The sequence below is a fragment of the Hypanus sabinus genome, chromosome 6 (assembly GCF_030144855.1).
Source record: "Hypanus sabinus isolate sHypSab1 chromosome 6, sHypSab1.hap1, whole genome shotgun sequence".
NCBI classification, from domain to species: domain Eukaryota; kingdom Metazoa; phylum Chordata; class Chondrichthyes; order Myliobatiformes; family Dasyatidae; genus Hypanus; species Hypanus sabinus.
The window spans coordinates 150,282,141-150,309,698 of record NC_082711.1 but is presented as its reverse complement, the minus strand read 5'-3'; the positions used below and the strand labels follow the sequence as shown (position 1 = coordinate 150,309,698).

Genomic DNA, 27,558 nt, shown 5'->3' with positions numbered 1-27,558 from the left:
GCTACCTAGAGAGATAAATGAGGGCTTCACTGAAGTAGGATAAAGATAGAATAGTTCAGTATTATTTATTAAACCAGTGAACATATAATTAGACCTGTAACAAAGTGGAACGTTCAGTGATAAAAGTGAACTCACAAGATCATCAAAACAGCAGTAGGAGCAGGAGAGGAAGTGGAAAGGGTCACAGGCATGAAGGTGAGTCAGGCTCACTCTATGGGGAAGATGGACTCGCTTGTGATTCTTCCTTTTTGAAGAAGGAACTCGGGGTTAACTGCATTGCCTGACTCTTCCTCTCATGAAGCATTTCGCTGGATCAGAAAATGCCGTTGACCACAGTTTTCTTCACTGTGGAGAAAAAATAGCTTCATTAATTTGCCTCCCTGGACTTTTGCTGTGCTCGGGTTTCCTGCAATTCCTGCATGATCGCTTGCTGACATTTTTTCCAGGAATTATGGTTTCAAATACTGTAACAGGAGTTCCTTCACTAAAGTACAGGTGCTGCAGCACCTGACCGTGACAAATTACCCTACTGCATTCTCATTGGCCAGGCGACAATAAATTTTGTGCACCGATTGGCAATTGCTGGTGACGTAGTGCATTCTCATTGGATGAGCGCTTTTTAGTTGAACTATTTCTCAGGCTAAGAGTACTGTGCGGCAGTTTCATATGGGGATTTTCTTGCAGTGAGGCCTGGGAAATTAATCTTTGAAAAATAAATGATATTTAAAATAAATAATCAGAAATCAGGGTAAGTATTGGAAAATGGTTGAAAACGACTTAAGAAACAAAATACTATCACAAGAAGGAGAATTGTGTACAGGCTTCGTAAGGCAAGTGTAGCTGCATTAACATGGTTAAGGATAATACTGCTCCATCTCAAAAGCATATGAGATATGAAGATGTGGGTGCATGATCTTCCCTCATCCCCTTCCCTCCCGTAATCATCCAATTGGTTAAATAGACACACATACAAATGTCAGCAACATTACATTCCTTTCCATGCCCCTCGTCTTTTGAAATATTGTGCATGAGAATCTGAATGTTACTAACGCACTGACCCATGAGTTTGTATTAATTTTTCCAAATATTCAGGTGTCATGTTTCTGCAGATGGGGTTAAAATTGATTCAATAGAAGTAATTGTTTTAGCCTGGCTTAAGAGAATTGAAGTAGATCTTGCTACTCGCCCATTTTAGGTTTGCACGGTACCTGCTTTTCTGTTTCCTATAATGGCGCATTAGAATTCAAAGATTATGATTCCCCACCTCTTGTCCTCTCTTTGATCTAACACATCTGTGAATAAATCTCCAGTTTCAATAATGAGGATTCCGAGCTGAATAGTGTCTGTATAATGAAGTGGGATCAAAGCTTGTTCTGTTTATAGAGCTGTTGTGAGACAGATGCTGGTGCATTTCATTACTGGTTTGTGCTTTTACGCTGCCCTGCTTCCATGTGACTGCTAACAGATGCATTTTTGATGTGCCTCAGCAGTTTAGAATGGTAAGATACATTGCCTGTCGCTTTCCTGATGGCGCTACACTGATAATCAAAGCTGAGAATTTAAGGTTTGCAAATTTAAGATGATGTATTCATCTCTTTTCCCTACTCCTGCCATATGCTTTGCTTGTGACCCATAATAAGTGAATTAGTAACATAGGATGGTTACATGTTACAGTGGAGTGAATTTGGCAAAGACACAGTGTAATAAGTTGAAATATTTATGGGAGATGAGCTTTGCTTGTTAAGGTGTTCCATTCTTGTTCTTTTGCAGGTCTTAACTCTAACACTGATAATTAAAAATGCATAACATTCCTGGAAGAGTACTGGCTTTTACAGTTCTCTTTTGTCTCAAGGGATTCTCGCTGTCTGTGTTTGTTTTATGTGATATTTCATTTACTGTGTTAGGTTTTGGGAAGACAGAAATTCTGCTCTAAAACTTTCCTCGAATTGCCAAATATTTAAGTGTAATGTTGAATTTGGTATCATTAGATATATTTTGAATCTCATTGTAAATAACTTTGGGTCCTGTTATATTTCTGTTAGTGTTGATGCCATATTTAATATTCTGAGGGACTACTATTTGTAATGGGAACTGAGGCACATGCAATTGTATTAAAATGTCAGCCCTCGGCAATCTTGTTCATGATAGGGTGGTCAGTTTCATACAGCATTGGCAAGGGCAGTGCTTATTGTTTATGCTTCATTGCTCCTGAGAAGGTCCTGGTGAGTCACCACCTTGAACCACTGTCATTCCATAGCATCAAGGTAGTCTTGTGGGACAGGTTTCTGCTCTGTAGATCCAGTGACAACAAAATATAGTGATTTCCCAGTCAGAGGGATTCTTGGAGATGTGCTTGTCTGGACTGGTAGAGATGATGGGTTTTGGGAAGTCATGCTTTATTGCTGTAGTGCATCTCACAGGCAGTGAACGCTCCTTCCATAATGCAGCAGGGTTGGGTGGAATGAATATTTAAGTTGGTAGACAATGTGTGAAGCAAGCAACAGTCTTGTCCTGAATGGTTTCAAGCTTTTACGAGCGTGGTTGAACTGGACCATTCTGGCACACTTCCACCGTGCGTCTTGTGGGTGCTGCATAGAGAGCAGGAAGAAGATCAATCAATGTGGCTTCTGATCTGTGGAGAGAACCTGTGCTATTATATGGTGGTTAAAGAGGAAAACGTCACATGTTGATGCGTTACCATACAAAGTAAGAAAGATTCACTTCTGTATACAGATCTCATTCCAAAGATAATTGGGACCATTTGGCACAACAGTAATATGATTAATCTGACTTATTTTGAACATGCATACATTCCCCATTCTGAGGACCTCAGTGACAAATATCCAGAACACAATAAATTGATAATTTATTTCAGCTGTTAATCCTTTGGAATTTATATGCAAGATCATTGTTGTGACGGCCTTCAAAGTAACGTGGTTACTCCTTATCTAATAGTAACTTATTACCAAGTATTTTGTGACTGAAAACAACTAAGATCTCTCACTGAACATCTTGAGAGAAAAGAGATAGCAACATTGGACAGTTCTCTTACCAGTTGAGGAAACTGTTTGCTGACAGAGGTTATATTCGATTTAGAAATGGTTTCTTTGGAATGCACATAGAAGGGTAAAGTGTGGAAAGAAATAGGAAGAGATGAAAGAGAATCTTAAGATGAACTAGAGAAATAGAGGGGGAGAGAGAGAATGGGGAGGATTAAAGGAAAATCAGCTGCACAGAGGAGGAAAAAAGGGAGGAAAGATGTAATCCTACAAAACAGCTGCAAAGCTCTGTGATCATTGCCTATCCTTGATCCAGATTTGCAACCAAATTTAGATTTTAAAGTATCTTGTATTATTAATTATTATTAATTTGGATACTTTGTTCTGGTGACTTGGAAAAAGTATGGAGAAAGAGCAGATATAAATATCACCTCCAGGGAGATTGAAGTATTAAGTCCAAAGATTAAAAAATTGGATAATTCGAGAAGCAAATTAAAGCAAAGCCCCAGAGCTCCAGTGGAATTAAAACATTTTCCTTCTCTGCTTCTCTCACTTTCTCAGGTAAGTATGACTGATTAACACCACAGAAAGTAGAAAGTGAAGATAAAGATCTCTCACCAAAAAATAGTTATAACATGTTCATGGACTTCCAACCGTTGAATTAACCAAGCCACAGTTTATTTCAGTGTCTATATGCAAGACATATTTAGTGTCAATTTGCCAAAAAGGGAGTAGGACAGTTTTTGCTGGTGTAATCAGGATATTAACATAAATGAAATTATAAAACATGGTTCAAATTGTTGTAGTCAGTCCCTTTATGAATTTAATCCTCTTATTCTATTTTAACTCAAATGCACAGTGTCAAATATCCTTCACCGTCCACAATGTCCTTCACTGTCCTCACATTCCTGCTGAGTTGACTGGGATTCCTTCCAAAGTCTCTTACTCTCATTAATTTATCACGGATTTTCAAAAACATGGAATTCCCTGCCTTTGCACTTATCATGCACCATTTCTATTACTCTGAGGTGATTCTATCCAGACATCTTGGAGACTCATTCAACATGGATGTAGGCTCTTAAAGCCACTGAGTCTGCATCAAATATCGAACGTTCATTTAGAGTAATCCCATTTTTAAAATTCCTCCCACATGTTATCAATGCCGCCATTGATTCTTCCACTCACCGACATACTAAGGGCATTTGCAGAGGCTGATTAATCTACCAACCTGTACATAATAGGATGCCTGGGAGGAAATTGGAGTGCCTGCTTTTAAAGTAAGAAAGGGCAAATGACAGCATACAATGTGAGAATTGAAACTCATTGGCACAGTGAGACTTGGTTAGTTGCACCACTATGCCATCCCAAACCAGTGATAATTGACAATGCTGCTATTCCTGAGAGCAGGAATGGTATCATGTGTGACATTTGAGAACAATCTTTAGCTAAGTATGATTACAGGAAAATGTTTAACAAAGCAACACACACACACAAAATGCTGGTCAGGCAGCATGTATGGAACTGAATAAACAGTCAACGTTTTGGGCCGAGACCCTTCATCAAGACTGATTTATTTACAGATTTTGCTGGAACCTTATTAACCAACATTGAGAGGAAATAATTAACTGGGTACATATCCAAAATGGCAAGTATTTCTATCGTAGTTCCTGAATAGCTCCTCACATGAAACGAATTGTACCTGATGCATTGTTAAAGGGCATATGAGAATTTATTGGCTCTCGTTTCAGCCACTTACCATGTTACCAGTAAGCAGTCAGTGACAGAGCATGCTGGTCGCTATGCTAAATTCTGGATCTATGCATTTAGCAAAGTGTGCCCAGCACTTCTAAATTTTTTTGACATCTCCCCCCCCCCCCTATTAATACCAGCATTTCTGAAAGGAAATGCTAGCATTTACGTACCAGCAGAATCCTGCCTTTACTTCACACAAATGTTCTTGCAATCTTAAACAACATTTGAAAGACAAGTGGTGTAATTTTATTAAAGCTTTCTGAACAACCCCATCTCCTCTCTCCAAGACATAGTAGTTTTCATCTTCAGTTATGAAAAAAAATGAAAAAAGCATTAAAATGCTTTTCTACTGGCTTTTTCTCTCATTATAAATGTTGGTTTTTGTATTACCTACAAAACCGCAGTTCATTTTCATATGTGTGCATTTGTTTTGTAGGTAATAAAGAATAATTTTGCTGGGAAATATTCAAAATAATACATATTTTTATTCAATTTTTAAAATCAGAACTTCTTAGAAAGTGCAAATTAGTAGCTTATCTGAGGAAAGAAAACCAGTACTTATCAGAAAGAGTTAACCATAAGAATGGAGTGTTCACTGATGCTAAATGAAACTGCAAAGGGGAAACACAAAGATATATTGTCAGGATCGTATAAAATGTTTTAAATTTTGGGACTCTTGTGCTTCAAATTGTTAGGAAACCCTGCTAAATAACTTCAGAAATTGATTAAATTCGGCAGAATCTGACAAACATTTGCAGAACAGTTGCTTGAACCAAACATGCCTGGAGCAAATGAACAAAAATTTTGTATCCATCCTTTGGATCACACCATACCTCCTGCCATTTTTGGCCCCCTTCCCTTCCCAACAGCAAACTAATTGAGTTAACTAAGTACTATGAATTCTGGCACGAAGTTTGCAGAGTGGCTGTACTTTTACAGTCTGGTCTTTGATAGAGGGGATGCATGATGTGTACCTTCCTGGAGGGTACGTCCGTGTGAAGACATTTATTTAATTTAAATCAGACATCAGGTGAAGGAGAAGTTATCTCTTAACAGTTTTTGCCAGATGTATCCTGTTAAATTCAATGGTAACACTTAAGAAATTACCACTATATTTCTCCAGAATTGGCTCCATTATAAGTGTGACTACCCCAAGTTCGACACTCAATGGTTATACTGACTGATCATAAAAACTTGAATGTCACTGTATTTTAGAAATGATTATCCATAAAGACCATGAAAAAGGTTGTGAGTGATTTAAAATCAGTGGCCATTCAAAGAAATAGTAATTCATTTTATTCTGATAGTGGAACTCTGTAGTCTTGCAAATGTTACTCCATCTGTTGCAAAATTGAGTCTGTATGACCCAAGTGGTCCATTCTGTGGTGTGGGCCATTTTTATTTTCAGTGACCTTTATATATGGCTAGTTTTTGAAAGATGTTGGCAGCTGGGTTTGGTCAAATTTATGGAAGTGCTCTGATTAAAAGAAAATCTGGATGCTGTAGAACATTTCAAAGACATTTGGATCTGGTTTGATTAAAATCAACTGTTCACATCCAATTGAGTTAATGTTTCATGTGTACTTCATATATAGCAATGACACTCGACTAAGAAGCATTATTGACTTTTCAACATAAAAGAGCAATGCAAATGTAGGTTAATGCTGCCCAGGAGGAATTTAATTCAAACCATCATACAAATGAAACACTCAACCACTTGAAGAAAGTATTTTATATGATGCCCAGAAGGTTTGAGTTTGCTTCAGTGGAACAATGCTGCCCAATTACGTATATCAGATCCCTGGCTAGGTCTTGTATTGGTATTGTGTTTACTTCAAAGAACAGGCTCAGTCATGAGAGAATTCCTCTGAAACAGAGATAGTCTTACAGTAGGTGTTCTATTCATATGTTGTTGATTGACAAAAAAAGAGTTCCCTCTGCTGTTAATCACTTCAATATTTTTCTTAACTTTAATGTGCAGCAAAAAGTCTTCAGGATATGCCATTGCCTTTATCCTTCATCAGTTATAACAGAATTCCCTCGTGCAGAATTGTTTAGAAGCTATGATCTTTGCCCCTGCTTCATAGCAATATTTTTGAAACCGATGAGCTGATCCCTAGAACAATGATTGGATCTAACTTATCTCACGACATAGTACTACGTTGATCCTTGTTTTTCTTTGTGTTCATTCTTGTTTCCATGCTGATTTTGTTTAGTCATTTCTTGTTGGCAGTTTTTCACATCTTCTTTGTTTCCGACTAATTGCTGGCACCTCAGTGTTGGGAATTGAACAACTTAGACTCATAGAGTCATAGAAAAGTACAGCACAGAAGCAGGCCCCTCAGCCCATCTAGTCCATGCTGAACCATTTAAACTGCCTATTCCTATCGACCTGCACCTAGACTATAGCCCTCCATACTCCTACCATTCATGTATTTATCCAAATTTATCTTAAACATTGAAATTGAGCTCACATACATCTCTTGTGCTGGCAGCTCATTCCACATTCTCACAACCCTCTTGAGTGGAAAAGGTTTCCCCTCATGTTCCCCTTAACTTTTCATGTTTCACCCTTAACCAATGACTTCTAGTTGTAGTCCCACCCAACCTCAGTGGAAAAAGCTAACTTGCATTTAACCCAATCTATATCCCTCATAATTCTTGTGCCTCCATCGAATCTCCTCTTAATCTTCTGTATTCTAAGGAATAAAGTCATAAAATATTCAATCTTTCCTTATAACTCAGGTCCTCCAGATGGGGCAACATCCTTGTAAATGCTCTTGGTACTCTTTCAACTTTATTTACATCTTTCCTGTTGGTAGGTGGCCAAAAATGCTCAAAATACTCCGAATTAGGCCTCATCAATGTCTTAGACAACCTCAACACAACATCACTTAGATGTTTCACTGCTGTGCACCTCCAGATTTACAGAATGATATTAACAAGCAGTTTCTGCTTTGTTGCACATTACTGTAGATGGATTATTTGAGAAAGCATATGGAGTACTTTGTAGGTATTCTGTTTTAGGTTTACAGTGGGTTTACAGTGACCAGCCATTTGATCTGTCAGGTCTCAGTTCCTCTGCTCTTCATGACCTTCCTTTCATCTTTTCTTCTCTCATAACATATATTTTTCTCGTTCTTTAAGCCCAATGTATTTGCCTATTATTTCATTCTGGAGAAAGGAAGTGCACTAAGCCAGAAAACAAAGCTGGTTAGGCTGAAGTGAAAGATTGAAAACATAGCCAAGAAATTGCAAATTGAGACAACAAATAGTTCAGTTGTTGAATATTGTTGTGCAAGCTGATGTCTAATAACTTTAACAGGCTTCAAAGCAAGCTACTACTCTGGGATAATCAAATAATTTTTTTTGAATAAAGCTTTGAATGAAGTAATGAAGTGAGCATAGCAAACTGATTTGAGGACATCTCCTTTGATTGCAACCTTCAACCAAGTCTCTGAACTTGATTTTCAGTCCACTGCTTTTCCAGTAGAGGTGAAGTACACCTATGTGACCACAATTAATAGAATGGATATCATGCCTATCATAGCTACCTAATAATTTTCTGTAACCTTTTTTTTCTTTGACTTTTGCAAGATATGGGTGCTACTAGCTGCAATTGGCCACTGAATTGAACTGAGCCATTTCAATGACAATTAAGAGTCTAGCAAACTGGTGATCCCATGAAAATCAGACCCTGTAAGGATGTTAGATTTATTTCCATGAAGGCCATCAGTGAAGCACTTGGATTATTACAACAACCAATTGTAATTAATTGTAAGTTTAAATTGATTGTAATTAATTATAGTTGTAATGGGCGCCAGGGTAGCATAGTGGTTAGTGTGTCAGAGTTTGGAGTTCAATCCTGTCTTCCTCTGTAAGAAGCCCTATTGCAATTTTTGGAGGAAATTACAAGCAGGGTAGACAAAGGAGATGCAATAGATATGGTGTACTTGGATTTTCAGATGCCTTTGACAGGGTGCCGCACGTGAGGCTGTTTAGCAAGATAAGAGCCCATGGAATTAGAGTGAAGTTACTAACATGGGTAGAGCATTGGCTGATGGGCAAAAAACAGAGAGTGGGAATAAAGGGATCCTATTCTGGCTGGCTGCCAGTTGCTTGTGGAGTTCCACAGGGGCTGGTGTTGGACTGCTTCTTTTTATGATGTATGTCAATGATTTGGACTATGGTATTAATGGATTTGTGACTAAATTTGCTGATGATACAAAGATAGATGGAGGAGTGGGTAGTGTTGAGGAAATGGAGAGCCTGCAGAGAGACTTAGATAGCTTAGGGGAATGGGCAAAGTAGTGGCAAATGAAATACAATGTTGGAAAGTGTATGGTCATGCACTTTGGTGGAAGAAATAAACGAGCAGACCATTATTTAGATGGGGAGAGAATCCAAAATGCTGAAGTGCAAAGGCACTTCAGAGTCCTTGTGCAAGATACCCAAAAGGTTAACCTCAAGGTTGAGTCGATGGTGAAGAAGGCGAATGCAATGTTGGCATTCATTCCTAGAGGTATGGAATAAAAGAGCAGGGTTGTGATGTTGAGGCTGTACAAAGCACTCATGAGACCACACTTGGAGTACTGTGTGCAGTTTTAGGCTCCTTATTTTAGAAAGGATATACTGACATTGGAGAGGGTTCAGAGAGGATTCACAAGAATGATTCCAGGAATGAAAGGGTTACCGTATGAGGAACATCCAGCATTCTTGGGCTGTATTCCCTGGAGTTCAGGAAAATGAAGGTGAATCTCATAGAAGCATTCCGAATGTTAAAAGGCCTGAACAGATCAGATATGACAAAGTTATTCCCCGTGGTAGGGGAGTCTAGGACAAGAGGGCACCACTTCAGGTTTGAAGCCTTCCATTTAGAACTGAGATGCGGAGAAATTACTTTAGTCAGAGGGTGGTAAATCTGTGGAATTTGTTGCCAGGAGTGCCTGTGGAGGCCAAGTCATTGGGTACATTTAAGGCAGAGATAAATAGGTTCTTGATTAGCCAGGGCATCAAAGGGTATGGGGAGAAGGCAGTGGAGTGGGGATGACTGGAAGAATTGGATCAGCCCATGCTTGAATGGCAGAGCAGACTCAATGGACCGAATGGCCTATTCCTGCTCCTGTAACTTATGGTCTTGTGTTTTCCTCGTGTAATATGTGGCTTTTCCTCCAGTTGCTCCAGTTTCCTACCACATTCCAAAGATATACTGGGTAGGTTAATTGATTATTTAAATTGTCCCATGATTAGATTAGGGTTAATTTGGGTTTGTTGGGGGCTGCTGGGTTTCAAGGCCTGGAAGGTCCTAATCTATGCCGTATTTCTGAATAAATATAAAAATAAAAATAATTTCAGGCCCCTGTTACTTGTGCTTTTTTATTTTATGAATATATATAGTTACATTAATTTTAATCCCTCATGTGCCACACTAGGATTTGATTCTCCTCTCTGAGTTACTTGCACTCTGACAACCAGTCAAGTAATTTGATACCATTCTACTGTACATTGCACAGCCAAACTATTACTTTGTATTTCTACAACTTGCTAATTATTCTGTACCAGAGTCCCTTGATTAATCACGCTACAAAAATGCAACCAAGAGAGCTTGTACAACATTTGCAGAGTACAAATAACATGCAAATTAGTCAGCTCCTGGAGAGTTCAAAGTTTAAATTTACTTTTGAAGTATTTGTATGTCACCACATACTACCTTGAGATTCCTTTTATTGCAAGTATTTACAGGAAAAATAAAAAAAACTGGATTTATGAAAAAAATCTATACACAACAAAGGCTGACAAGCATCCAATGTGTAGATAATACATTTGAAAAAGTGAATAAATAATACAGCAAACGTGAGTCTTTGAAAGTGAGTCTAGAGGTTGTGGAGTCAGTTCTGTGTCAGGTGAGTGAAGCGATTCATGCTGGTTCCCAAACCTAGTAGTTTGGGACCTAAGGGTGCATGATGAGGAATGGTGCTTTCTAGTGGCAGCGCTATTTATAAATGTAGTAAAGAGAGTACCCCTCCTTAGACCAGGAGGTTAATGGGGCACTTAATGGATGAGTTCAAAATTATATGTCTTGTCATAGAGAAAAGCTCTTTTTTTTTTAGCAAAGGTGTCAGCAACTTGAAGTCACATACTTAAAGTAATCAGCAAAATTCTACAGGAGGCAAAACTTTGGTGAACTGATAGATTAAAAAAGAACTTTGCATAGAGAGTGAGTCTAATTGAGTAGTTAGAATTAGCTGATTAGCTTCCCCTTGTGCCTTATGATCTCATGGTTTAATGTCCGAATCACCTATAACCTTTGCCACTGAAATCTCACAGGAAAAAAAATTAACATTTCTGGTTTTCATTGTTAATTTTGCTTTTTTAAGACCGGGGAGAGAATCCAAAAGGGGTATAATTTTTGCTTGCATATTCTCGACACTGTAATAAGCTTGGCTGACCATGACTGCAACGGTTATCTGTTCTTGTCTTATAGAATTCCACTTCTGGGAATGATTTTCTTCCCAAATTCAATTGATAAATGTTTAGTCCTCCAGGACACGCAAAGAATATGTTTTGCATTTGTAATAGGGCAAGCTTCCTAATTTCCTGCCTTTACATTGTTTGTCTTCATCTGTTAGTAATTACACTGAGTTTATCTTTCTTGAGCTTTATTCAATCCATTCTGCTTTAAAGATAGGTCAGCTGAACCATACAAAAGGCCTGCGCGGTCAGCAGAAACAGTGCGTGCAAAGCTCATACACATTTGTTGCTTAAGCAGTAGGATTTTTATAAAAGACCTCTGTTAAATATCCTTATTAGCTGGACCCCTTTATGATTCTTCATGCTTTTAAGGATTTTGTTTGCAAATTTTATCACTTTGATTAGTATTTGGTTGAATGCAAAATTTTGCCAAAGACATCAAATGGCTATAAAGAAAGGTTCTATTGTTTTACTCTACATCTTGGTTTTGCTAAACCATCTTAACTAGATGAAGCCAGGACCTTGTGTTCCTACCCTTTTTCTATCTTGCTGTCTCTGCCTCTGCAGTCATGCTCAGTGAATGTGGGAAAATGCAGGAACCTAAGAAACATCTTTCTGAGCATTGCCAAATGTTTTAGCTGTAGTTCGGAGAGTGATTGATTTTGCTTGTGATTCCTTTTCTCTGTTTGTCTGGAAGTCCAAAAATATAAAGGTCATCCCTCTACATTGTCCGATCACTAGCCTGAATGTGGGGAGTTCAGCTGAGAATGTGCACTGATCAGGTGCTCCTGGTATATGCAATTTTCCACCACACTACAACCCGTTATTTATATCAGATTTGAAGCCTTTATGAATGTCGATCACAGGAACCTAAGCTGCCTGGGGAGCATTCTGTGCTTTAGATAGGTGAAGCTTAAAACTTCAGGCGATTCCATGGGCTCATCAGTAAGAGCGGGAAATTCCATCCGCACGGCTGATTCTCAACTCCTCCCAAAAATCTATGGATATCCAGACTGAGAATCCTTGGCCCTCTACAGTGTGGTGCTGCAAAGATGTACAGTCATCCAAATCAAGCTTCTGAGTCAAGGACCCATTTCTAAAGACTGCTGCTTTCCAGACGGAATCAGAACCAGGGTTGTTATTAATGATAAGAGACAGAGATTGAGGGAACAGCTGGGGAGCCTTTTCTCAGGGCAGAAATGGGTATTACAAGGGTCATAACTTGAAGGTGTTGGAAGGAAAGTTAGGTGTATGTCAGTGGTCGGTATCCACGCAGAGTTTGGTGGGTCTGTGAACACGCCGCCAGGAGTGGTGGTAGAGGCAGATACATTCAGAACATTTCAGAGACTCTTGGAGTACATGAATGAAAGAAAAATGGAGGGCTATGTGGTGGAGAAGGGTTATATTGATCTTGGAATAGGTTAAAGGGTCAGTAAAATATTGTGGGCAGAAGGGCCTGTACTATTGCCATACTGTATGTGTTCTATCACTGACTTACATCATGAAATTTGTTGTTTCATGGCAGCAGCACAACCCAAAGACATAAAGTTACTATAAGTTACAAAAAACAAACACTGCGAAAGAGGAATAACAAGATGGTGTTCATGGGTTCATGTAACAATGATTGTACGCAGACATCATAAATCCAATCTGAGGTTCTTCCACTGCGAATATCCCTTTGCTAGGGTTAATCCCCACCCACCACCTTCCATTGGCATACCCTGTCCTAGCCCAGAGGTTGACTAGGTTGTTCAATTTTTCTGCCCTAAAAGCCAGGAAACATTTTTAAAGTATAGGTGGACACAGGAGATAGCAGATGCTGTAATATGGAGCAGAAAACAAACAGCTAGAGAGCTGCTTTGTCTGGTCTCCCTTCATCCTCATATACTCTTGCCTGGCTCAGCCTGATCCCATTTTCTTAACTCCCCCCCCCCACCTTTTCCTGGTTCAATATAACCCACTTGTTCCTGTCTCCAAAGTCCACCCCTCCCTCTCATCTATCTGCTCATCATTCTGCACTCCTCCTCAATCTACCTATCATCTCCCAGCCCAATTTCATCCCTCCCCCTCTCCAATTTATTCCTGTTATCATCCATCTTGATGTAAGGTGTCAACCTGAAATGTCAGTAATTCATTTCCCTCACCAGATGCTGATTGACTGGTTGTGTTCAATCAGCCGCTTGCTTTTCACGTAAAGTATGTCCAGTACAGTTATGGGTATTGTTTCAAATAAACAACTTAGCCTTAAACTAAATCCAGCGTAAATCTCTCTGAAAAAATACTCATCAAGGGATGAAGGAGATGTTCCACGTTAATGCACTTGGTCATTTTTTTTCTGCTTTGTGTGATGAAATTGCTCTACTGTTCTCTGTTTTCCCAGATTGTGAATGTATCAAGTGTATGTACAGCTTATCAACACTTTGAAATATTTTCCATTCCTCCCAGAGCAGTAAAAGCAGAGTGAGATTTCTGGAGTTGGAGTAAAATGTTTCTTTTAGCCGTGGCAATTTTGGACCCTAAAGACTGAAGCTATTGTCTGATCACAATAAGCTGTAAGAATGTGTGGAAACTGTGGTCCACCTCTTTCATAAATGCTCTCTATGATATCTCTGGGTGGAGGCCAAGAAGCTTGTGAGATTAAAGCAGTCACTAAAGGAATGAGGAGGAAGTAAAAGGTTCATTCAGTATTGAGATTTGTTTCTTCTTATGGGTTTAATGGAAAAATTGTGAACATACTGTGCCCCCAAGCAGACTGCAGGAGAACATCTGGGTGCTGCATAAGTTCTGGCTGTTTCTTTAGCCACAATGATTAAAAAGTCAGCTTCCCTGGAGCATAGTCAGTAAATACAAAATGTGCATTTTCATCATAATGACAATCCAATTGAAATGTTGAATTCATACCAGCTACACTGAAAATGATCTAAGAGTTTTTTTTTAATCAATATGAAGTTTCTCATGGGGAGGCGACAGAAAAAATGTTTTATGTCACAACTTTTTGGCCATCTGCTAAGATAAGATGTTGTATTAAAATAAATAAAGCTTGGATACAAAAGGCTGGAAATACCCTGAAAATCATTCAGCATCCATGGAGAGGGGAACAGAATCAATGTTTTGAGTTGGTGCCCTAATACCAGAATTGAGATAATTTAGAGACAAAGTTTGTTTTGTAGTGGTAGGACAAGGTAGAGTTATCTAAAGTAGCTGTGAACTTGGCTGATACAAGTTTGGCTAGCCATATAACCTTTCCTGATACGAACTTCCAGTGAAGTCGTCAGAAGTAAAAGTCTTGTCAGTAAGACTTCTGGGTGACCAATCCCATGTGCTGAACCCCAAGGACAAAATGACCGACTGTATTTTCAGAGATCCAAAGTTGAAACCACTCAGCAACTCTGCCCCTCGTCTGTGATACAGAACAAATACCATTAATTGATAATGGGGCTTTTAAATAGAAAGCCTTGAGGGCAAGTTCACATCAATCTGAAAATGTGAGGCATAAGAGATTCTTCAGATATTGCAACACACAGAAAATGTTGGAGGAACTTGGCAGGTCAAGCATCACCTATAGAGGGAAATGGGCAGTTGACATTTTGGGCCAAGACTCTTCGTCACTCTATTCATTTCTGCTGTTCATTTCCCCATCCATAGTTGCTCTCTGATCTGCACATTCCTCCAGTATTTTGTGTGTATTGCTGAAATGGCGAGATTGCAGAGAGCAAGGTAGTTTGCAGCAAGTTAAGTCACCCGTATCAAGTTCTGAATTGTGGCGAAGATTTAAGCAGCTTCTTGGAGGAGAAGGTGGCACAACCATTTTCATTCTTGACAGCGCCCTAGTCCAGCAGGTGAATGCCAAAGATGACAACTCACTCCTAGACATCCTTTGTGAGGTCTTTACAGATTCCAGTTTTCATCTGATGTGATGCAAATGCTATTTTGAGCAAAGGCTATAGGACTAGAGAGCATTCTGTTTCTGAATATCTGAACTCCAGAACTGGCTGTGCTTCCAACCAAGTTAATCCAGTACAATTATAATAGCACCTAACAATGCAAAAGATTACCCAGGTATGTTGTGTTCATGGAAAGTAAGAAAAATCTAATCTAGCTAATAATCAGATGAGGAAGGGCCAAATTGAAGAATGAAAGGGGTTGGGAGACCTGCAGCCCTTAGTCACCTCAACCCATTACCTTCCTGCTTATGTCGCTATTTCCTTTCTTCTAGTCACAATCTATTTATCACCCCTTGTCACCTGGATCCACCTATTGCTGATAAGCACTTTCTCCACCCCTTCCCTTCCCTTCATTTTGTTTTACTGGCTATCTGTCCTCTGACTTCCGGTCCAATTGAAGGGGTACAGCTTTTGACATCCTACCTCCAGCATAAAATTTGGTAGAGTTATGTAAAGTGAGGAAGGTTGTCAAAAGATACAGTCAGATGTAGATCAGTGGGGTCTCAGCACTGATCCTTATGAAACATCACTTGTCACAGAACTCTAGTCACATAGTACCCATCCACCCCAAACCTTTCTCTTCTATGACCAAGGCAAATTTGTATCCAACTGACCAACTCACCATGGATCCCATGCAACTTGTTCTTCTTGACCTACTTAATGGGGATCTAATGCAATGTTTTCCTCTGAGGTTAAATTATATTGTTGCTTCTCCAGCAGATGGTTTATTGGCTGATACCACACCAACTGACATCTACTGAAAGACACTGCACTGAATGATTAACATTTACGACATTTTTACTGCAAGTTCAATGAATATTGATCCACAGTCAATTACTGGAAAAATAGAATCTCTGGATATTTTACACAATCAATATTTCGCTCACATTGGTAAAGCTGACATTTTTCAGATGCTGCAGTGTGGCTTGTCTGTGCCATATTTAAGCCTTTCTAAAATTGCCTTTGAGAGATTCCCTGATGTGTCATCAGGCAAGTCTTCTGGTAGAGGGAGGATATGTTCAGTGATTAAGTGATGGACTAGGTAGGGCAATTACAACGAGCAGAGAGGGACTTGTTGACTTTGCAATCCTCTTGTGACTCTTGTAATTAATACAGCAAAACTAGCTTCAGCAGCTTGAAAATGGCAAAAATGGTTGATAAATAAATGTTAATTGTGAGCCAATGATCCTAGCAGATGCAATGTGGGCAATTTCAGTGGTAAGTTTCAGGTGGAAGAAACTGAAACTGCAGAGGCAGCACTGTGTTTACCTAGTGTTAGGAATAGATTGTAACATAAAGTACAGGAGTCAGTAGTGTCACTATTGAAGAGCACTTTGGGGAAATAGTGATCATGATCATTCCAGGGGGGAACTTTTATTGTTCATGCTCTGTAAACTCTCATCAACTCCTCATTTCAGTAAGTGGGTTTTACACCAAGATTGGTATTGGGAAGTCTGGCATAGGTTATATGGATGCCACAAATAGATCTTCCTTTGAAGATAACTCAGCTGGAGTGGGATTTCACCTGAAGCAGCTTTCTTTTGTAGGATGTTGGGTGGCCTTAGAGGGATTTCATGTAAAAGGCAACAAGACAATTTTGTGTTGCTGACCTGTGGAGAACTTTCCTAATCTTGCAGCTCATCCATTCCAGTTCACCGCCAAGTGTGCATGAGTGTTCGTTGAATTAGCTGCATTCACCAATCTGGGATAATCTAGCTTTAAACAAATCTTCAGCTCTCACCAAAGCCTGAAAAATGAAAACAACATATGAAGATCTTACAAACTCAAAACATCCCACGGGACTTTGCTTTCAATTAAATGCTTTTGCTTCACTTCTCCTGATGAAATGACTCTATCTGAAATGGGAACTCTCCATTTCCCTCATAGATGCCCTCTGTGTGTTGCTCCAGGTTTCCAGCATCTGCACAATGCTTTTTGTATTGTCATTGCTTTTGGTATTGTCATTGCCGTAGTGCAGCGACCATTAATAATTTTGAAAATTAAAGAATGAACGTTCAGCAGCAGATCACTGAACAAAAATTAAAAGAAATGAACATAGAGTTAAATGTTAGAAATGGTATCATCAGTTATGTTGGGTTTATAGTGGGATAAAAATGTTAAGTTACTATGTTAGTTGTCAGAGTCCTAGACTCTTAATCCAGATGCAGGAGTTTGAAGCTCACTATGGCAATTGTGAAATATAACTTAATACCATAAGACATAGGAGCAGAATTAGGCCATTCAGCCCATTGAGTCTGCTCTATCATTCCATCATGGCTGATTTATTATCACACTTGAACTCTAGGCAATTTCTAGAGCAGGTATCATGATCAGCACAACATTGTGGGCTGAAGGGCCTGTAACATGCTGTAGCTTTCTATGTTCTATGAACCCATTCTCCTTCCCTCTCCCCATAATCTTTGAGGTTCTTAAAAGGTCAAGAACCCATCAACCTCTGTTTTAAATGTACTTAATGCAGCTAAGTAAAACCTAGATACCTTTGTAAATAGAAGTGAGTTCCTAATGGTAATCCTGAAACTACTGGATTATTTATTGAAACAAACTTATCTATTTGACTTTAATGAAGTAAGTCTGTCATCTGTATCGGGTCTGACTGATCCGTTGTTGACTCCTACCTAGTTCCTTAGTTTAGGCGGAAAATGTAGGCATTATCAGTACCATCCACATCCAGTAAAATATTACAAAGAAATATTCAGTGTGAGTTCTGATCTATACAATTCAGCTGAAGGTGAAATGCTTGCAACTTTGTTGGGACACCTGAGAATACCTGACAACATTTGTCAAAAAAAACCACTGATAGCATTTTGCTTCTTTGTACTGCAGCAGTTTTATATTGCTTTTTGACTACACATGTGTGTCCAACACGATTAGAACTATAAAAAAGATTGAACTTTATAAGCCTGACAGTGGAATGCACAAGCCACGAAATTTAGCTGTACTTGATTCTCACATCACACCATCACACTTTATTAGATTAGCAGCTGCTTCCAAAGAGTATATCAAAATTTCTAAAACCCAACCATATCCCGTTTTTTTCAGAATAGTGAGTATACTAAATAGTTTGTCTGAGAGGAGAATGACTTTTCTGCTATGGTTAACAGGCTAACCTGTTCATTCTGAGTTGTTCTGGGTAGAAAGACCAGGGTGTTGAGCTAATTGTTGGAGCCACACCTATGGAGCTATTGGGAAAGGGCTAAATTTGGCTCTATCATAATGTCCTCAGCCAACAGCTACAGTATGAAATTTGTCCACTTTAGGCAAGGTGTCGGAGATCGGCTCAATAAAATGTTAATGTCTGTAGTGGGAACGTCAGGGATAAGAATGTGGAAAAATTGTGCTTGACAAATTTTGAATTTAGAGAGTTTAATGTATCACTAGCTCTTTGTATTGAAACAAAGCGGTCTCAGCAAAGCTCTTATTCAGCAGTACAGTAGGTTCCCCTTAGAATACAGTATCCTTGAGGTGCCTCCCACTGTATTCTCAGCCTTGTTGCTAATATCTTCATACTGCCTGGATGGATTGAATGAAGTCTGTAATCCTTTCCCTTTGTTACTTCGGTTGACGGATGTCTATTCATTTTTACATGGTCTATGATTCTTTTTTGAACATCTATTACTCCATATTATATGAACATACTAAAACCCATTTACCACTTCAGCCCATTTGCTTAATTGCTTGGATGTCTTAGCATCTCATCAATCTCCCTTACTCTATTCATTCATCCACATAATTTGTTATCACAGGCAGAATTCATGATATTGTTAGGAGTGCCATGTGCCTAGAACTCATAATCATGCTGCTGCATTTGACTTTGCATTCTTTCTATCTATTCATTTCTCTTATGTTTAATCTTGCTTATAGAGTGCTCTTCAGGTAAGGGTGACACTTTCCACTAGGCGTGTGTCAAATTTGTCTGATATGTTCAATGCACCTGCTTATTTCTGAGTCATTTCTCTGCTATACCATTGACAAGGTAAATGCGACTCTTCCTCTGTCTTGCTTGCGAAAATTTGCCTTTTGCTTTATTTGCTGTTTCTCCTAGATCTTTTTTGGTTTACAATTTTTTCTGACATTCCCCACCCTCTCACCCTTGATTTCCTCTGTCACTTTCTCACTGTGCCCTTGAAATTTCACACCTTTTCTCTTGCAATCTGCAAGAAAGGCTGTACTATTTAAATTCATCATCATGAGCATAGGATCAAACAAGCAGAAGCAAGATGCTAAGTTCTCAAGCCTGTTCCATCATTCATCATTCAGATCCCACCTTATTACTGATCTCCATTTTAGCATTTGTTAACTCTGTCCCCTCAAAACTTTCAGCTACCAAACATCTATCAATCCTTGATATAATATCAGTTGTTGATCTACTATCAATTTCCATCTACATGAGACTTATTAGCTTTTGGCAGTCTATATGTCTTTCCTAAATCTCAGTTCAGAAAGATCTAACGTTGGATTCACTGCTCTCGTCCCCAGCCAATTTTAGCAGCTTCTGCTGATCTTTTCTATTGATATTTGTTAATACCTTGCAAACTTTGATTTAATTGCTCAAAAAGTTTTTTTTAATTCCAAGTAACAGCTTGAATCTGTATAGTTTCTCTAATTTTAACTTACAAATCCATGTGCTATCCTGGAAAATCAATCCTGCATTCTTTTGTCCAGTTTATCAATTCCTAGGCATTATGTCCATCCCTGCTTCCAGTGCACCAGGTTAGTGTAGCTCTAGATAGTTTTCATATTATTAGTTATATTGCCTATTGCCATAGGGATAAAAGCAGACATGTCCGTAGCATTTTATTTTGTGAAATATCCATGAAGTTGTAATGATCTAAGCAGGGGTGGCTAGCCTTTTTGAGAGCAACTGCCCAAATTAAGGATAATCTTCCAAAAAAAATATATTTTGCGTGGTATGGTAGTTTTGCACAGAGATTATTATTGATTAATAGATTAGTAAAATAATTATAGAATGCTTTAAGGAAAAAGGATGAGCCCTGTTGCTTATTTATGTGTGTTCATTGTTTTACTATTAATAAAAGTATAAAAGAGACAGATGAAAATTAATGAAGCATTTTAGAAAATGTTTCAAAATTATTAATATTAATCTTTTAAAAAGGCAATGAGTAGCTAAATTACGTACAGTGTTTACTTTATTATCACTGAATATACAGTGTTCACTCACAAGTGACGGAAGAAAAAATACAAGCAGAGAGAAGTCAGTGCCAACTGGCTCACTGTGTACGCCAGGTCTGCAAGGATTTCAAACTGTATCATCCAATGTCACATTTGCTGTGAAAGTATCTCACTGCTCTTGGGTTGTAAAAATCATTTCCCGCTTCATTTGGCAGTAAAGATAATCATTATCTTTTTATGAAGGGTGGTGTTTAAAGAATCAAGGGGCGGCACTGCATTGCTACGTGCTGACAAATGTTATACACGCCATAGACTCACCACCCCTGATTAAGTGCTTAAACTCTATATCATGGGGTTTCTATTGCTAAAGACAAGTTGCACATATAAAGCACTGAATAGTACAGCACAGGAGCAAGCCCTTCAGCCAACAATGTTTTACTGAATGAATTAAATGTGTAATTTAATTCTATCTAAACTAAGTCCTTCTACCTAAGCAGCATCCACATTCCTCCATTTTCTGCACATTAGATCTTCTTAAACATCTCAATTGTATTTGCCTCCATATAATAAAACACAGGTATTATTGTTATTCAGGATGCTGAGGATTTCATCACAGCCAGCCAAGTAACCACAACAATTTACTCTAGTGAACATAGGCCTTTCCAAAAATTTTTTGGTACAGAATGAGGCAGCTTGATCTAATTATTTAGGGAAACTTAGCACATATATGCTGTGATTGAGAAAATGCAGTCAGCAATATTAATATAAGAGATTCAAATAATAACCTGTATTGTTCAAGCTGAATACCAGCAAACTTCAAGGGTCTGCTGTAGTAACACGAAGTATAGCATATGTTTCCATATCATTGGACTCTTTTTTTGCAAATCATAAACAGACCAATATTAGACCCTTTAATTATAGATTTAAAGCTGTAGATCCTTGCCTCAGATGTTTGGAGTCCTGGAAATAGTTTCCACCACAATTATGTTCTTATGACTACAGGGAACACCAAGTCAGCATCCTTTGCTCACAGATGGGTTGTGTGAAAGAGAAAATGGCATCCAAGACAGTTCAGGTCTGGAGAACGTACTGTGTGGGTTGAGAGGACCAGTAGTTGGAGATTGGATAAGGGCCTGAGACTTGGGCCAGAAACCTGTAAAACTTTGTAAGTGGCTTCATGGGGGAAAACATAAAACAAAATCTGATATCAAGTTGCATTGAGAGATATTAAAACAGGTCCCTGAAGACTTGTTCAAAGTTGCAAGAGATTTAAGAAGAGAATCATAAGTAGGAGAGAGATAGAGGTTAACGCAGACAATATGCTAGAGGAACTCAGTAAGCCAGGCAGCATTTATGGAAAAGAGTAAGCAATCAACATTTTGGGCTGAGAGCCTTCATTAGAATCCTTCATCGTGAAGGGTCTCGTCCTGAAACGTCGGCTGCTTACACTTTTCCACTGGCCAGCTGAGTTCCTCCGGCATTTTGTGTGTGTTGCTTGGATTTCCAGCATCTACAGATAGTTTGTGAGAGATGGAGATGCAGGGTATATCAGAAGAACCTGAAGTCCTTGGCAGCTGAATGTGTGCCTTCAGTGGTCGCATGAAGAATATCAGGGGTGTGCAAGGTGCCAGAGTTGGAGAAATGCAGAGATGTCAGAATTGCCAGGCTGGAGGAGGTTATAGAAGCAGAACAAAGTGAAGAATGGGCCTCTAGAGGAATTTTAAAACATGGGTGAGAATTTTAAAATTAAGCTGTCGCACAATTGAAACAAAATTTGTATTTACCCATTAGATGTTGTCTGTGGAAAGGATTAAAGCTCCATTTTAGCCATTGAAAAACATATATGGTATAAAGCATTCATCTTTAGAATAGTGTATTTTCAACTTACAAAGAACCAAGAAATTCAAATAACATATCATATAGAGTATCAGATAATTACTTAAAGATGTCAGTTCAACTTCAAGTGATCTGCTTCATAAACTGTTGCCACAAAACTTGCTGTAGGAAATGTTTGGTAACTGTGGGACACTTGTATTTCCAGTTATGAACAGCAAATGTAGGTGATGATCAGCATTTCACACTGCTTTCTGGAATGATTTTAAACAAGCATTACAATGCTTGAAGAATCAAGAGATCGTCCTACTGGGTGAGTGCACACAAACATCCTTTTAGAATTCCCCTGAAGCTTTATAAAAAATCTTTCTTTGAAGCTGAAAGCAAAACGATAGGAATATTCAAAACTTATTATGTGGAACATGACAGAAACAGACTCGTGTGCAAATTGTGGGAGTCATTAATTAGCTGCCATTTAAGTAGGGTGTACTGCATTTTGAAGACTATGAAAGGACAAGTACCCACCTCATGCCAATACACCCTCTCCAAGTAACTGAGAGTAACTTGTTTATAAAGCTTGGAACAAATAGATGTGACAAGTCATGTAATTGTCCTTTAGCGGTAGAAATCTGCTTTCTTTACCTTGTCTAGTGGTCATATTACAAAACACAGCAATGTGGGGGGGGGGGGGGGTGGGGCAGCACTGAAAGGAGCAATGTACAGTGAGGGGGTGGTGCCAAATGCATGCCACAGTGCAGAAAGGTAAAACTGAGGGAGGGGCAGTGCTAAAGTAAAATAAACTCACCTTTAATTTGAAGGCAATCAGATGCTCTTCTCTGCTATGCAAAGAATAGAAAAATAAATTGCTTAAAACCCCTTACTTCACTAATACTAAATGCAAATGAATCGCTTGCTTTAAAATGTAATAACCAGTCTTGGGATCGAGGGGGTTAATCTGGCGTTCATGTTTTCATACATCTGTGATATTGTTCTATACAACTATTACTAAATATTACGAGTGGATGATAACCAGATTGTACTGCTCAGCAGTCTGATATAAACTGGGTAAAGCAAACAACTTTAACAGTTTTATCATGTTGTCCGTTGTGACTGCTTGCTGAGCAAGTTGGAAAGCAAATACAGTTCTTGTGGAAAATAGATGTAAAAGAGCTTGCTCAGTCAAGCTCCTGGTAATTATTTTCAGAATCCGTGGAGTGTATTTTGATGCAGCACTGGGGCGCAATCCCACATATGAACTCGGATGGGCTGCAGTTTCCTGTCAGAATGATGTTTAGCCAGGTGTTAATCCGTGTCTGGAGGGGAAGCATTGGATTTCATTATCCATTCTGCAGAGGGATTGGCCTCTTGGGACCAGGCCAGGTCTGAAGCCTCTTGGCTTACTGACATGTGCCATTTGTGATGAATGCAGCTGAAGTCCATTTGAGAAATTCTCTTGTCATGCAGCCAATCTGTCAGAGCCACGCAGAGCGAGGCTTTGAGGAAGCAGGGCTCGGTAGCAGGCTCTGAGTGCTTTCAGGGCAGAATAAGACAGGAAAAAAGAAAACCTTCATTGCATGCCCTTTGGAAAACATCTACCAAACTGGAATCCTGCTGACAGTCCAAGCTTTTTATAAGTGAACACAGTTTCTTCTTTGTAAAAAAAAATCCTTTTTGCCTGTGAGGATCAGGAGTTGATACGATGATTAAATCGAGCTGGTTCTATGTCAAGTTCAAGTACGCAGAGAAGGTAAGTCAATATGTTTTGCTGTTCACTACATCCCCGAGGTTCTTCCCTGCAGACCAGCCCTTAACCGTCCCTGCACGTCCGCAGAGAGAAGGAAAAAGCCATTGACTGAGCAGCCTGATGGCTTTCTCTTCTTGATTCTTTGAATAAAATGGTTGCTGTGTCATTGATAACTTGTGCTGACAGACACCTGCCTGGTGTTAACTGGAAATTTAAAAAAAGCTGGTTACTTTGTTCTAAACCGCACTCTGTCATTCTTTTAATTTTGAATTGTTTCCCAGACTCTGGTCGTCTTTCTGGGAGAGTTAACTGTGGAGTTGCTCAAGCGAGCTCTCGGCACACAATACAGTCGGTGTTTTGCACAAAAAATACGACAGGGTATGCTCAGCAGAAACAAAAAGTGGACCAATCATTGCAGAATTTTGGAGAAATCTTAAGTTACATAAAATAATGACTATCAGTGCTGACCCTTCGACTGAAAAGTTAATTTAGTCTTTTTATTTGCTTCACTTGGGTGCAGTCAAGAAATAGGCAAGTAAGAAAAAAGATTACAGATAATTCAATTCCTATTACTTCAACTGGAGGAACAATCTTTACTAATGTGTAATTTTAAAAAAGATATTTTTATGCAATTCTCACAAATTTAATTAAATTTTGATAATTAATAGTGTGAAACCTATAAATAAATAACAACCATTTTGTTTGTCCTTTTAAATGTGCTTTTGTTTTCTAATCTGACCACTCATCCCCCATAAGCAGCAATTTTCTAGACCTGTGCTAATGGGTTTTGTTCTGATGTGAACTCACTGTAATGTCCTTAAGTTGTCATGCAAGGTGATAGGAAGCTTAAAAATATTGGTGGGATTATCTGTTCCTGCCAGCACTACGTCTCCTCTTCAGCCGTTTATCTTGCTGGTTTATTTCTTTTCTGAAATGCAAATAATTCCCTGCATGAGTAAATTGGGACTAACTTATGAACTATTTAAAATAATTTGCCCCTTATCTTAAGATGCATTTCATGTTAAATATTGACTAGTGGTTTTCAGGTATTTTGAGAACTATCTTATGATAAACACTTTCTTGAAACTTGGTACATGATGAATAACTCTATCTATCTATCTCTCCCTCAAGCATGCTGTTCATTAAGAACATATCTTACAGACACATTATTTCATGGGTTAATAGGAACAGAGATGAGAACAGTTCTGCCTTACTTGTAAAAAAAAAATCTGACTCTAAAGCTAAGTGTTGAATTTGGTTGTTTGAATATCCAACTACCATTTCTTACTCTTATTTCAAGGCTTTCTCTGTCTCTTGCAATGTTGCAATTACTTGAACTCTTCATTCCTCTGAGCCACTTGCCACCAAATATCCTGCCCTCCTTTCTGTCCTGTCTCTGGTGGTCTTATTTTCATAGCCCAGACCCCAAATTCCAAAATCATTCTCCTTTTCCCCTTGAGATCTTCTTTCAAAACCTTTGGTTAACCATGGAGATTTTAGTCCTCCTGCTGTTTGCAAAACTCTATTTTTCATTTCTGCTCAGTGATGTGCCCTTCAACACTTTTAATATCACACTAAAACATGACGTAATGGCAGGTAGTAGAAACGGCTTTGGGAGTGAAACAAATTCCTATTGTTAATACCAGTTTATATTAATCCCAGTTAGTACAAGGGCAAAACAAATATATAATCTCCAAAACAATATGTACCTTCGAAACTGAAGTAGCTCAGAAGGGTTATCAGTTTCAAAGGAAACACAGATTGATGCCTTCACTAAAGTGTTTGGGAAACATTGCTCAGCCTTCAGCTCCCTAGAAGGCAGTTTGCCTGCTGCAATCAGCTGAAAAAGAGTTCAGAAATGTATTTGTTACCAAAGTGATTAATTTTGTGGTGATTTTCTATGCCTGCATTTTTTTTTACTGTAGAACTGTGATTCTATAGTGGGGAGCTCTATGTAAAGAGATGCAGTACTGTACAATTGTGTTAATGAACAGTGTGAACAAAATCTAACAAAGGATCTCCAGCACCATTATTTTAAGTTGTTTATCCAGAATCATCTGATAAATGTTTGATAAAATGGATGTTTTATGGATCAGAGGTAAATTCTTCACTGCCTCAGTCCCTGAATAAAAATTGCCCGCTGAATGTTGCAAACCATGCTCCTCTCCCATGTCCTTAGGGATCATTGCTGTCTCTTCAGTCAATTTCCTTACTTTTCTTTTGCTGAATTAAAAATCATTAGTTCTGAAAACTTAGCTGGCATCATGGCTTTGCTGTTAGGCTTTGAGAAATAGATATATAGATAGATAGAGCATCTTCATTCATGCCTAATACTTTACAATAGAGGCTTTTTAAAGAGGTTTGGAAAGAATATGAGAAAGATGGAGGGATATGGACATTGTGTGGGTAGGAGGGATTACTTTTTGGGGTTCTTTTAAATTTACTTTCTCGCTGTTTCAGCACAACATTGTGGGCCAAAGGGTCTGTTCCTGTGCTGTACTGTTCTATGTCTCTCTTCCCGCCATTACAGACATTTACACTACACGCTGCATCCGCAAGGCAAACAGCATTATGAAGGACCCCATGCACCCCTCATACAAACTCTTCTCCCTCCTGCCATCTGGGAAAAGGCACCGAAGCATTTGGGTTCTCACGATCAGACTATGTAACAGTTCCTTCCCCCAAGCCATCAGACTCCCCAATACCCAGAGCCTGGACTGACACCAGCTTACTGCCCTCCACTGTGCCTATTGTCTTGTTTATTATTTATTGTAATGCCTGCACTGTTTTTGTGCACTTTATGCAGTCGTGGGTAGGTCTGTAGTCTAGTGTAGTTTTTTCTGTGTTGTTTTTACATAGTTCAGTGTAGTTTTTTGTATTGTTTCATGTAGCACCATGGTCCTGAAAAAGGTTCTCATTTTTACTGTGTACTGTACCAGCAGTTATGGTCGCAAAGACAATAAAAAGTGACGTAACTTGACTAGACTACGTTCTCACGGGTTCTTCAATTATTCTTTCAAAGGAATGCATTTTTGTCTGATTAGTGCAAAGGATTTAACACACTTGATTAAAAAAGCCGGAGTATCAAAATTTATAATGCTAACTTACAAACAGTAATCTTCTGTGCCTCATCCTGGCTGTCAAACTGGGATGTGTCTGTTACTGACATAACTCATGCTTGATACCTTGAGTATCATCTTCACGAGGCAAAGAAAATGGTACACTCTGTCCTTCCGTACTAACTGAGTAGATTAACCAGCAATTAGACACGACCTGGGAATGGTGACATCGATGCAGTTATCTAGAAGTTTGATTGCATATTTTATGGGAAATTTCAAAAGAAGTGTTATTTTAAAACCTCCCTGTAAACTTCAGGTGATTTGCTACTATAGGAACACCTGACCAGCTGCAAAGGGGAATTGCGGCCGAAGGCAGCATTAATTGCTCACTCCTCATTATCCTCAAACTGGGTATTTTGTTAGGCAGTGTGAAATGGACCATATTGCTGAGAGACTGGAGTCACATATGAGTCACAGCAGCAAGAATGACAGATCAGTGAACCAGATATACTTTTTATGACAATATAATAGCTTTGTAGTCACAGTTACTTGATTTTTAATTTTAAAATATTTCATTAACTAAATTTAAATGCTTCAACTGTGTT

The 27,558-nt window shown here is 38.8% G+C and overlaps 1 protein-coding gene across 9 annotated transcripts in view; it reads left to right on the top strand.

The window, feature by feature from the left end:
* The window catches only part of auts2a (activator of transcription and developmental regulator AUTS2 a), a 1,137,604-nt gene that overhangs the window by 377,122 nt on the left and 732,924 nt on the right, over window positions 1–27,558 (top strand). Inside the window, exon 1 of one of the 9 annotated variants that reach the window (XM_059973185.1) lies at window positions 23,835–23,897. The exons of the other annotated variants lie outside the window; for them this stretch is intronic. Within the exon in view, the coding sequence (XP_059829168.1) occupies window positions 23,850–23,897 (48 nt within the window). The 5' untranslated portion in view covers window positions 23,835–23,849. Of the gene's footprint in view, window positions 1–23,834; window positions 23,898–27,558 lie in introns of those variants that run through there. 9 annotated transcript variants of the gene reach the window in all.